Below are 13,134 nucleotides of genomic sequence, written 5' to 3'. Positions count from 1 at the left end.
AATCATTAAAATGTTAAAGTATGAATTGAAATAAATATCTTTGAGAATACATGTATCCTGTAATGTAATATTGACATGGGTAAAGTTGACTTGCCACCATGAATATCTACTAATAATTTTGGTCATTCTACGGTTTCTAGTGCGTTCTGTGTATAGGATTTATACTTAATAACAATATAAATGGCTGGAAAATCTCATCATCATTAAAGTGATTATTCCCGATGTTCTTTTTCAATACAACGTAGTTAAGCTTGTACTTTAACACATTCATTGATTGTGGAACATTAGAAAATAGTAATAAAGCTATCCATCATATTTCTTTGTTACACACACGTATTTTTTATCGACGTTATTTTCTAACACATTCGACACCAGATCTACTGTTCTTATTAACGATTAATTTTAAAAAGAACATTACTCAAAAATATTTGTATGTGTATCTTGCTTAAATATGTGTTAAAATTAAAATATCAATTAAAAGATATTCGCTGCTCGTGTTTAGTCATTTTTGTTAGATTTCGGGACTCCTCTGGTTTTATCCATTTCATAGCATTAATATTTTTTGCCCAGGGACCCCTACTTTTGAAGTTTTCATGATATCATCAGACAAACTTTTAAATATTATTTGAGAAGTTCTAAGATATCTTTGTAATCATTTCAGGGGTTTTCATATAAAAAAAATACCTTCGAAGACAAAACTATAAAAAATCTAGAGAAGTCCTTTTTTTCGCCAAACTATGAAATGCTTATATCTCAAAAACAAGTGCACTCACCAAACAATTTTTTCTCCTTATAATGTTATAATATTGTAGCATGAAATATCTTAAAAAGATTCCATAATCCTATGCTATTCTTTAACTGAGAAGCGAACATCCTTTAAAAAGATTGCAAATGATTAATTGTTTAAAATGTATCTAATAAAATTAAAGTTGATAATGTAAATATCCGTTTTGTATCTTTCTGGCAGCAGTTTAGTAGAAATATGTTGATAAGATATTTGGGAACTTTTATATTTTATATATAATATCTTATTATCTTTGCTAGTATAATGTGTTTTTTCCGAATTTATAAATAACAATAGCTGTTTTTCATATCATTTATACTTTCACCAGACCGTAATTTCTAAAACTAGTAATTATAAATTATATATACATTGTATAAGAGAAAAGATGATGAAAAATGAAACATACCTTCCCATTTAGGTTGTATGCAAATTGAAAGAGTAATCAAGGGAGGGCAAGGTTCTGGTGGAAATCAAAAGAAAGTAATCCAGGGTCAAAGATCAAACTTGGAAAAAAAGACATACACAACAAAGAACATTAAGTAACTAAAATAATACATACAAAGTAACGAAAGGAAATGAGCAACTCGGACTCGGACACTGAAATATGGGAGCATGGACCAGGTGCACCGGTAGGGTAAGCGTCCTCTGCTTTTCTAGAAACACCCGCCGAGTTAAAAAGTCAAGTCCAGGGTAGAGAAACGAGGAAAGGAAAACTGTGACACTTTGAATAAATCAGTTTTCATGGTGTAGATGGATACACCGTAACGATCCACGAGTTCATGATGGCGACCATAAAACATCTGTAGTGATGACTCTAATATTGTAGCAGCGCAGCATAACTCGTGCCATAAGCCTAACTTTATGAACCTAGCGCAATACAAAAAGTCTGCGTAGTAACAGCAAGCTCTGGCATAGCGTATGAGTTGTGATATGAAAATGCCATACGCAGGTGCCACAGATGAAAGGAAAGTTGTCAATTCTGAATGAAAAGTCATTACGTTTGTCGAGAAGGATAACGACATCATTAATAGAAGTATAATGTGTGTTAAATAATGTTAATATCCAATTGTTGTGTGGTACCCTTTTGTACCAGTTTTTCGTTCCGAAAAAATATTACTAAGTGTAGCTTAAAAGTTGATAATTTATTTATAAAAAAAATCTTAAGCCGGTATAACAAAGGCAAGCATTATATTCTGTTATTGCAAAGACGGAATTATCACGAGAACCTAGATATTAGCAGAAATCAAATGAATGTAATCCAGAGACAAAGACTAGAGATGGAAAACAGACAATCACATCAAAGGACATAAAATAACTAAAAATACATACAAAGCAACAAAAGTAAATGAGCAACTCGGAATCCAGTAAAAACTGGGAGCATGGACCAGGTGCACCGGTAGGGTAAACGTCCTCTGTTTTTCTAGAAAACAAGACAACGAATTTGAGATGGACATTATATGGAAATGACAATTCTCTCGGTCACTCATATGGGGTTTGAAGAATTGAGTACCTGTATTTATTACAATCAAACAAGAGGTGATTCGTACATGTTAAAAACCAACACTCATTTTATGTGTAATGAAGTATAAAATGAAAAACTTAAGTGAAAGTGATTGTAAGAATCAGGCAATCGGAAACATGCATGTCAAAACCCCACCGAACCTCCAATAAAATATCACTCAAGGATGCTTTCTCTGTCTGAAAAAACTATTATTTGGTCTCGGGATTATTGATTTGCTCAGAATTTTTTCAATAGAAATTTTAAAAATGAGTTATCTGACCTTGAAATGTTCATTTTCAGTGCATTTTAATGAAATTGTAACTCAATGGTCCAGCATGATATGGAAAATCTTTTCTGCTTTCCTTGATTCTGATCGTGCAAATAGTAAAATTGCACAATCAAAATGACTGGTTTTTCAAAGCATATTTCACCCACTGCCTGATTCTTACAGGGACTGACACTTAAGAAATTATCATAGAGAAAACAGATACATATTATCAATATTGGAGTTCATAATGCTGTCGGCATTTTGATGAGAGATACTTAAATTCAAAATATACTATTACCCCTTTTTATGACCCGCACGGTAACTTTTGACAAAAGATCACATTTGAAAAATGAAAACTGCTTCGGCTATTACAAAAGCAGGATTTCTAAAAAAAAAGTAGAAACAGGCGTAACATAATGAAAAGTACAGTAAAATCTGTAGAAACCGAACACTGAATAATTCTTTTTGTTGATGACGATGTTCTAAAATATATGATTTGATCATAATCTTCGCTATGTGTATTTCATTTCGCTCAATTCATATTCATATCTTGAAAAATACTTAAGAAATGACGTCATATCTTTAAATAATCAGTACGGCAAATGTAGTTTACTGTTTACACTTAATTTGATGGAAAATCAGATTTATTAACCGCGTCTGAGACAATTTAAACTATTTGTTTTCTTTTTTTCTACTACTTTAAGTTGTTTTGACAAAAGTCGATGTTGAGTTTGTTTGGGGAAAATTATTTCAACCTGTTAAAGTTTGTCTGATGTTTCATCATGATGCTTTTATATTCCGCTAGAATATTGATTCCCTTGATTACTCTTTAAATTACAAATATTAACTTAAAGGAAAAATATAAGACAAAATTGTTTTAGGAACAAAACATTACTTGACAGAGTATAATTTGGAAACTTTAGACTTATCGTTTTGGCATCATTCAAAACAGCTTTAAAATGTGTTGCATTGTCCTAATTCTTTTTTCCTTAATTAAATGATGAACATAACATTTGCATGGTTCCTTCGGTCTGATGTTGGTTTAAGTTCATACATACATTGTGTTATCAATCTCTCCGTCATGGTAGTTGGCAAGGAATAGATATAAATATTTCAACTGATAACCCGATGAAACTAATTATGAATTTTATTACTTAGAAAACTGTGCTACTCATTTGTACCACAATATGCCTTTATATTCCTTTATAACCCCTTGCTAGAGTAGTTTTTTCTACCTCTTTTGTCATACTACAGTTATTTTTTGGCAGTCAACACTTTGTTTTCGCCACTTGATTGCTTTTTTATGACTTAAATCATTTGAAACGAACGTAATGCAGACATCTATTTTAAAGACACTACAAAAATATTTCAAAGAATAAAACTTTCAGGAAATAGAGGCAGAACAAACTTCAACAGCCAATAGTCGAAGTTAATATTTGATTTAAATGCTGATGAAGTGAGGTTACTCCTTTAAACACGTGTACAGCATATCCGAATTTTCAATATTATTGTATTGGTACTTTTGTATTTAATTATCACTTGGTCAATGCCACTGCTGGTTGACGCAATGTCCCCGATGGTATTCACCAATACAGTAGTTAGACTTGTATGACCACGAATCACATTTCAAAAATCATTTAACGTTTAGGTTTCATTCCTTGTATTGTGCATGATAGAACTTCTCAGTGCCGGATTCGGCATTCTATTTCGGTACTTTTGGATTTTTGTTTTGTACAAGATTGAGATCTTCCTTTATATTTGATTTTAATGCTGCTGAAGAGAGGTTACTACTTGAAACACGTGTACACCATATCGTTGCTGAAGAGGGGTTACTACTTGAAACACGTGTACACCATATCGCTGCTGAGGAGAGGTTACTACTTGAAACACGTGTACACCATATCGCTGCTGAAGAGAGGTTACTACTTGAAACACGTGTACACCATATCGAATTTTGCAATATTATATGATACAAATGTACCATACTCTAACGATTATTTCATACTCGTCGGAATTCAGAGTTACATTTAATTAATTATGTATAGCTATATTTTAATGGCTATTTGGAGTCCATTTCCTTATAAGAATGTACTTTTTTGTCAATAAACATGAATGTCTTTGTGGGCGATATATAGTGGTGATGGTGTTCAATCGTTTTTTTTTTTTTTTTTGTTTTTGTTTTTTTGTTTGTTTGTTTGTTTGTTTGTTTGGTTTGGTTTTCTTTTATTTTTTATTTTTAGGTTTAATCTTTTTTATCATTTTTGTAGGTTGTTCTGGCTTATCCTGACTTGTTTTTGTTGTGGAATCATGTCTTACCAAATAATTGACAGAATAATTTACTATTACGACTCACCGATAACAGTTAATGTGAAGGTCAATTACAATCGATCACTGATATTTCCCTCAGTAACAGTCTGCAACCAGAATGCATACAGGTAGGTTTAAACTAAAGGTAATATGGAAAAGGCCCAGCCTACATCCGAGCATCGTATGTTAATGCATTGAAAAAGGGACAATATATGAAAGGGGTGAGATATAATATGTAAACGATTGCTTGTAATTCAACGTACTGGATCTAGATACTGTAAATATTTATTTTTTTGTTTCTTGGTTTTTTAATTGCATATTTTAATTTCAAATCACTTGAAAGGCTACTTTCACATTGAATTCACTACCCTGACCAATTTCTGAGGGTCTGTCTGATACCTATTCTGGTTTGTCTAAACGTCTATCGTTAGCCTCGCATACGATGCTCGGTATGAATAGATAACTTGTTCGCTTTCTATTTGTCACGTTGTCGAAAAATTACTCGACTGTCGGTAACTATTTCTTTATACCAGCAACATCCGATCAGCCTGATCGGGGAACATGCGCAATTAAGTTTTATTAGATAAGAACATATGGGCGGTACTTAAAAAAACAGCTGTGTGTAAAATAAAAATGCATGTGTTGTTATCTAGGTAAATATATGCAGACGACTTTAAGAGTTAATTATTGTTTGCTACATAAAGAAATAGTTCTTAATCACCTTTTCAATTGAAAAAATTAATTATACCTTTCCAATTTTATTAATCTAGATATGCTTTAACTAGTTTCCACCATATTTCTGACCACATGCTACATGCCTTCCGTTTTAGCACTTTTATATCTAATTGTCGCCTTGGATTTTTAGCATCTTGCAGAGTTTTTGTTGATGTTGTTTCCCTATTCACGTGTTCATTCCAATCTAAGATAGCTAGATTAGTCCGTAGTACATAAACTTGCTTGGAAAAGTTTATCATCTTGTCATGATACTGCAATATAGCATTGTTGAGGCTTTCAACATAATAACTGTCCATGCAGTGAATATAATCTACAGGTGATTTATACACTTAAGTGTTCATTAACGCTCGTCCAAGTAACATTTCTGCCTTTGGATCAGAAATCACATTTTTTGATGGCTCATACTTCTGTCCTGTTTTACATCTTGATAATTCACTGCAGTGTTCATGATTATTTTTATAATGTTCTACAATATTCAGTATACTTAATTTAAGTTTTGTAGGATCTTGATTACAATTTGTCATTGCCCAGTAAATGTGAGTCTTGATACTGGCACTTTTATCTGCTAACTCGGGATGCCAAGTTTGCCTCTCTTTGTACTTTGGCCATGTGCAAATTGATTTAATTTTCTTTGCAATGTTTTTTTGTTGCATGCCAAGTATCATTTGTAGATTTAGTATCCATTCCATTGCTTCTTATGAATTTGTTCACACTTGTATTTCTGACAATGAACGCGGATTTTTACTTCATACTCATCATGTAAATTGTTTACTCGTATATTTATTCTGTTCCAATCAGTTCGTGTTTCTGTGCACTTGGACAATCAACTTTAGAAATAGTTTCGACATATAACACTTTGTGAGTTCTAGAACCAAGACATACTACATCAGTAAACATGGAGTTCTTTCTAGTTCCATGCCTAGCATCAGTAACAATGTCAATGCCGTCTTGAAGTTCTTCATTGAAGCAATTTCCTCGAGAAGTGCTGTTTTACATGACTCATTTACTAAACCTTCTACCACTGGTGAATATTTTTGAAATATTCCATTTAGGGTAATTTCGCCAATACATCCAATATTTGAGGCCTGACAGAATCTTGAATACTGGTTTGGTAAAATACCAGAGACATAAAATCCATGAGCCATCCGAAGGTTACAAAGAAATTTGTCACCAAGGTAGGATGAAGAAGACCAAAGTAGATCATGTTGCTTGTCTTCACATCTAAGTTTACAAACTCCAACATGTCCTTTTATATCAGTTGATTTGACAAATAAATTGCTCTTGCTGATTTCCCCGTGATTTGTTACTCTCCGAATGAGTTTTTCTATACTTTTCACCAGTAATAAAACGCTGTTGTTGGGTGCATCTATATCACAAGCTGTAAACGAACAGTCTAAAAATGGAACATCCTCATCATCATTTTGGTTCTCAGGATCCAACTTTTGTGTTAGTTTATTTCTCATATAAAAAGAAAATACTTCCAAAAGCATGTCTTTATTTGTTGTTCTATTAAGATTTCAACCACCCATGGCACACTTGATGTAATTGGCCATTTTATATACATGTATATGGTCTTTTTCATCCATTGATTCACATATAAAATTAATTTTTCCATCAATATGTTTTGCTTTATCTTTTCTGGCAATATTTCTCTTCTTGACACTTTCAAAATTATCTTTTGTATATTTCCTTTTTTCTGGTCGTTGATTATTTTCATTATTTATATTAATATTCTGGAGAAGTAGTGCTTCCATGATGATACATTTATTTTCATTTATTCAACATTTCCCTCCTAACTGTGACATTTACAAATTTCCCACTAAAATATGGGGCCATCGAGGAATTTATAGTTAAGCATTTTATTTTTATTAATTGATGTATTTTGTCAGGATCATCATCACGTTTTGAAACATTTTATTTTTGATAGGTATATCCTCCCATCTGATTGATTGTTGAAATGTTCTGAGGATTGGGATAATGATTAACTATCTCTATCTTTCTATAACCTCGTTGTCAAAGGTCATGCATTTTTGTTTCATTAGAGGGAATGATAGGTTTTAATTAAATCGGCTAAGAATAAAAAATAATCAGTTTTACGAACCATGATAAATAAATTTCTAGCATTGACATGTGGTAATCTTTGGTCAAAACGTAATTTATAGTAAATTTTACAGACACTTTTATCCGCAGAATAACCCCAAAATGCCCATAAAAATGATTCTGACCCACTTCAGTAAATGATGACACATAAACTGTGTAAAAGTCAGTGAAAATAGAATATTTGCAGAATGCAAGTGTGCTTTCTTTGGCTGTTACTGAAGAACAAAGATTAGCTATACAAGCTTTTTTTAATTACAATAATTGGGATTTTAATGAAGTTAATCAGATGACAAATTGCTGTATCGAGGAACCAGCTGAAAACACCAACAGAAATTAGTCTGACGAACAACGTGTTGACCTGCAAACTTTTGAAAGTGGGCCAAACCATCAGGAAGACATTCAGCATGAAGTAGATCGGGATATGTGTTTGGAATGTTTTTGTACTCATGTGTAACTATAAACAGGCAAAGTTGGTTAGGTGAAGGGCAAATGGCTCACATTAGAAAAAGTGCTTTTAGGAAAACCAAATATAAACTATTTTGGAGAATGATGCAGAATAGGGGAGCGTGGAGTCATGAGCAGTACCTCAGAAAAAAGTCGTCTTCTTAATGGAGATAGAGTAGATGACTCACTAGTGGTTGTGAGGAGAGAGGTTATGCTTATCGGTGTTTCAAATCTTGTGAGAGTACTTTATCCAAATCCTAAGTCAAAGCCATACATGGGGCACAAAAAATTGCTAAAGTCTTAAATATGAAACTCTGTTATTTAGATCGACTTTTCACTTGCAGTATATTAGAATAGATTGATTTTTGTGTAACAACTTATTTGCTGACATATTCTATTCTTTGGATATGTGTTAATGGATTTTGATATCAGTATTAAATTGGAATAAGGGAAAAAGTACATGTACTGCTAACAAGGTATGTGAAGCATGTCTGTAACCACTAATTTGCATGTGCATTTCTTTACAAACAAAAGCAGCTGATACCAAATTCCTCCCACTAAATTCAAAATCTGTACAAAATTGTGTCCACTTCAGATTATTTCAAATGTAATTTCTCTAGGAATATTGATTAAATAGGAAATATGTTTTCACAATTTGTTTATTGTTCATGTAGAAACATTTGAGACAAAGATTGTCAATAAAATCTGCTTCTAGCTCATGATATTCTAATATTATATTCTCTGATCTTAACCCTGTCAGTCACAATATTGAAAAGCAAAGGATGCAACCCTTATATACCCAGGCTGCTGGTTTAAAATAATGTTTCAAGGGAAAATAGACTTTAGACGTGAAACCGTTTCAAAGTAAACCAAACCAGAATGTGAACTCTGATTAGGGATAAATGTTCAAGTAGGAAGATTTGAAAAAAAAGAGATATAAGCAATGACCTGTAATTTATTTTAAAAAATGACTAGGTTCTCCGAAGGGGTATACATTTTTAGAAATAGTCTAGAAATGCTTATGGACTATTCTATTAGGCGAAAAAAATATTGTGTTGAAAGAATGATTTTATTTGTCTGCTAAACTATTGATCTACAAAATCATGATAAAATGCTGTCAAGTAAGCATCAGTTTTTGAGCGTAAGTTAAATATCTGTTATCGCTACTTGACCTGGGGGAACCGATTATCTTTGCTTGCATTCAAAGCATAATTAAAAAGAAGCAAATGCAGTATTTTTATTTTTATTATTTGATGAAATTAATAGATACAAGAATGGAGTTATTGATCGATATTTAAATCTGCTGAAAACAAATCTTTGAGAGCATTTGTTTGTTAAATGTATCTGGTGTTTAAACGTCAATGATATTATTTCATGAATTCAAAAATATTTTTATGGAAGCGTAAGCGGTAGACAATGCAGGATTGCAAGTTGGGATGTGACCATTTTTATCATATCTATGACTTATTTCTATAATTTGGAGCAAGCTTAAACATTTTAGTTCGTACTCAATGCGACAAGTAGTAGAACAAATATATGTTTGTTTGTTCGGTTTTTTTTTAATTTGTTTTTGTGTTTTATTTTTGTTTTTATATTTCACCTCACACAGTTGTCAGAAATAACAGGTTTTAAGAGGACCATTAGATAAACGGCTTCAATGTCTGAAGTAAAACAACAATATTTTTATCTATTCTTAAATATCAATTCTTTACCAATGTATTTCACCTTGTTTTGCACTTAAGGTTGACAAACACTGTGAATGTTATCAATTTTCCTTTACCACGATGTGCCAGACTAAAATATTATGCTGCATTTTTGCTTTTTGCAAAGGCTTAATAACTTGGTGTGTACAATGAAATCCGTCCAAAGTGAATCCAGAAAACTCCATAACCTGTATGAACCAGCCTTTTCAAAGTCCCTTTAACTCAGTTTAAATGCATACCTCGGTAAATCAAACACTTGTATCACTAAATAAAAATGTATGGTCTGTTTTAGAAAGGTTTTACTGTGGTACAAATACTTCTAATTGGTACAACATTCAGAGTATACTCCTATGTGCAATGATGTTAAAGTAGCAGTCTTTATAAAAATTGGGCAGGAGGAGGTTCATGCATGTTAAAACACCACCGAATGAGACTTTATCTCTATTCCCGTCAGATGTTGCACGTTTGAGAAAAAAATATATAGGTCGTGTGTGAAATTTGCACTTTACAAGAGTTCTTGATATAGTTTGACTCGGTTGGGAGAATCATTTCCTAAAAAAAATATAGATCTGCATACAAGAAAGGCTATTGTTACGTTAAAATACATCATAAACAGACCAAAAAAGCATCTTTTGTTCTGTGGGTTTTTCTACACTATGTATTACCTGTCTGAATTTTATATAGACTAGTACATAACTTGACAGGAAACTGAAATATTTTAAAGTATTTCATCTTGAAAATTATTGCAATCATTTGTAGATGATATCTGTAAGGTCGAAAGTACTTGCATCGCTGAATTGTTTGAGTTCAATTGAGTTGTAATCCATTTATATATAATGTTATAATAATACAATGTTTATTCAGCTTGTATTCGAGTTACGTGGAGCGTGTTTTTTTTAATTACATGTACTGTTCAATACTTAATTAACTTTTGTTTGATTCAAGATATACAGTGATATTGCATGATGTAAACACACGATACTTCTAAATCATATTACTGAGTTTTATTTTACTAAAATTTTATTGTCTGTGTCAATATTCATCAGGATTGGTATCAAATGTACCATCCAGTTATAAAGCAATTTTCAAATATATGTAGCTATTTTCAACGTGAAGCTTTTAAGATATCGAGAAAGTTGATATCTGAAGATAATGCTGCATCCTTTTTTCTGCTTATTTTCCGTCTCGGGATATTGATATTTGTAAATAATTCAAATCGTTGAATTTATTCCATGGAAATCGTTCTTGACTAACCCAGTTGTGATGTCAGAAAACAATTTTCAAGTGTGAGTTAAATATCTATTGTTGCTACTTGCCCCAACTGGCATTAAAACTCTTATTAGATAGAATCAAATGTCGTTTTAGCAATCATCGAAGTAAAATTCAATACCATATTCGAGTAATGTTTATATATTCAAATCGGTTCGGAGAAAAATTTCGAGAACATGACGAGATAAACATGCATAGATATTAATTATTTAGTTCAAATATATATCAGACAAAACGTTTTTGGTAGACAACTCGGAATTTCAAGAAGATAGGAATGAATTTTGCACGTTTAAACGCATCGTCCTGCATAGAGTTAAGTCCCCTGTCCGGTATATAAAAAACTTTGAATTGGTGTTTGGTTTCGATCAATTTGAAGGGTAATTTTTATCGGTATAATTGAAAAGGAATATATTCAACAAGGTTCAAAAGTGAACCTCGGTCCCCGATTTTCTTAGTGACAAGTTCATCGAGTAACCTGAAAGTCCTTCAAATGTCAAAATATCAAAATTCGCATGATAGAAAGGACAAAGGTTGGTCCTTAATGATATTATTTATTGTTTGTATATTGAAGATTGTTATATGCAAGTTGATTAAAATGGTTATTAAAATCTAAGCCAGCGGAGTGCTACACAGTGATTAAGAAAGGGTTTATAGTTCTGCAGAGTAGATTGAATCTGTTACACGTTTCGCCATTTAATTCTTTAGAAAAATGGAAAATCAATCTTGTGGTGATCCAATTTAAGAATGTTGCCAAACTTTGTGTTGTATTAAACTTACAAAAATGAACATTTAAAATCAAGGAAAGAGATAGCGCTGTAAAGAGAAATAGCATTGACGGGTTATATTAATTCATTTTTCAAGTGATAAAAGTTAAAGCCATTGTCATGGGTATGCACTTATGAACCATTATGTACAGAGTTTGTTTCAGAGTGAATTTTTAATTTTAAATGTATAATTGTCTCTTAAGGACTTACATGGTTCTTATAATGATCTTGAATTGAACAGAATATTATATCTGTCCGCTATAATATGAATAACAGCATAACATCATTTTAGTCATTTATTTTATTGCAAAATCACATCCTGTTTAGTTACTAAACAACTTGGATATTATTGTTTTTCTTCATTGCGTTGTTGTACGTTCAAATAAGGAAACTGGTTGGAAATTAAACAATGTCGCGCTGCTAAACACAAAAATACGGACTTCTATGATGATAAACGTACTCTCAGAGGATATATGAATTGCCTGAAAAGCTCTTATAATAACGAAAATATGTCATACAAATATTAGCAATTATTATTAATTTCGAAATAAATCCAAAATGTCACAAGCTTTTCTTGCATCGGTAGATTTTCATCATATCTGACCTGATCTGATCTGAGATAGCAGGATTAAACATGATTTAATATCTTTTGATCACGCCATTGTTTCATTTTTTCTACCGGACATATACTAATTAATAACTTCTGCATAAATCTAATGATGTATTTTCCTTTTTGTGTGATATATTATAAAATCGATGTACATATAAATGTTGTACAAAGTACTTTGTCAAATAAGACGTTAAAACAAAAACAAAAAATACATATCACATGGGAATTCTATTCAAATTTCAACTGAAAAAGAGAAAACATTTATAGTTCTAATCTTATATTGAGTTCAGGTTTTCTAATGCTTCATTTGGTTTAACTGTACACTAGTCACATAATAATTAGGCATACGTCATTCATCATTGTTCAGTAGTGACTGCCGAAGGGACAGTGATAATTGCTTAGAGGCAGATAATCGGTGAAAAAAGTAGCATTGACGGCAATTCTACTTTACGATGGCTGTCACAAAATCACTATAATTGTCAAAGAATAAGAAAATTTTGTGTTATTTTGTCAACGAAGCCATTTATTTTGATATATTTTAAATCTACCGGAAGAAAGCACAGATTTCACGATTTTCAATCTCTCGTTTCACACGAACGGACAATATCACGTAAAGCAAGCAATGTGACCTTCTCTGGTCCAATAAAAT

General features: G+C 31.9%; 1 protein-coding gene across 1 annotated transcript in view; it reads left to right on the top strand.

The window, feature by feature from the left end:
• LOC148605633 (degenerin-like protein del-10) overlaps positions 1-13,134 on the top strand; it is a 31,741-nt gene that overhangs the window by 3,276 nt on the left and 15,331 nt on the right. The window contains exon 2 of the mRNA XM_088548833.1: positions 4,821-4,988. Coding sequence (XP_088404959.1) covers positions 4,821-4,988 — 168 coding nt within the window. The remainder of the gene's footprint in view (positions 1-4,820; positions 4,989-13,134) is intronic.

Source organism: Perna viridis, chromosome 10 (assembly GCF_037379345.1).
Source record: "Perna viridis isolate PV_CMFRI_1.1 ecotype Kerala chromosome 10, ASM3737934v1, whole genome shotgun sequence".
NCBI classification, from domain to species: Eukaryota; Metazoa; Mollusca; class Bivalvia; order Mytilida; family Mytilidae; genus Perna; species Perna viridis.
Note: the sequence above shows the minus strand (reverse complement) of the source record. Positions and strands in the feature narration are given on the sequence as shown.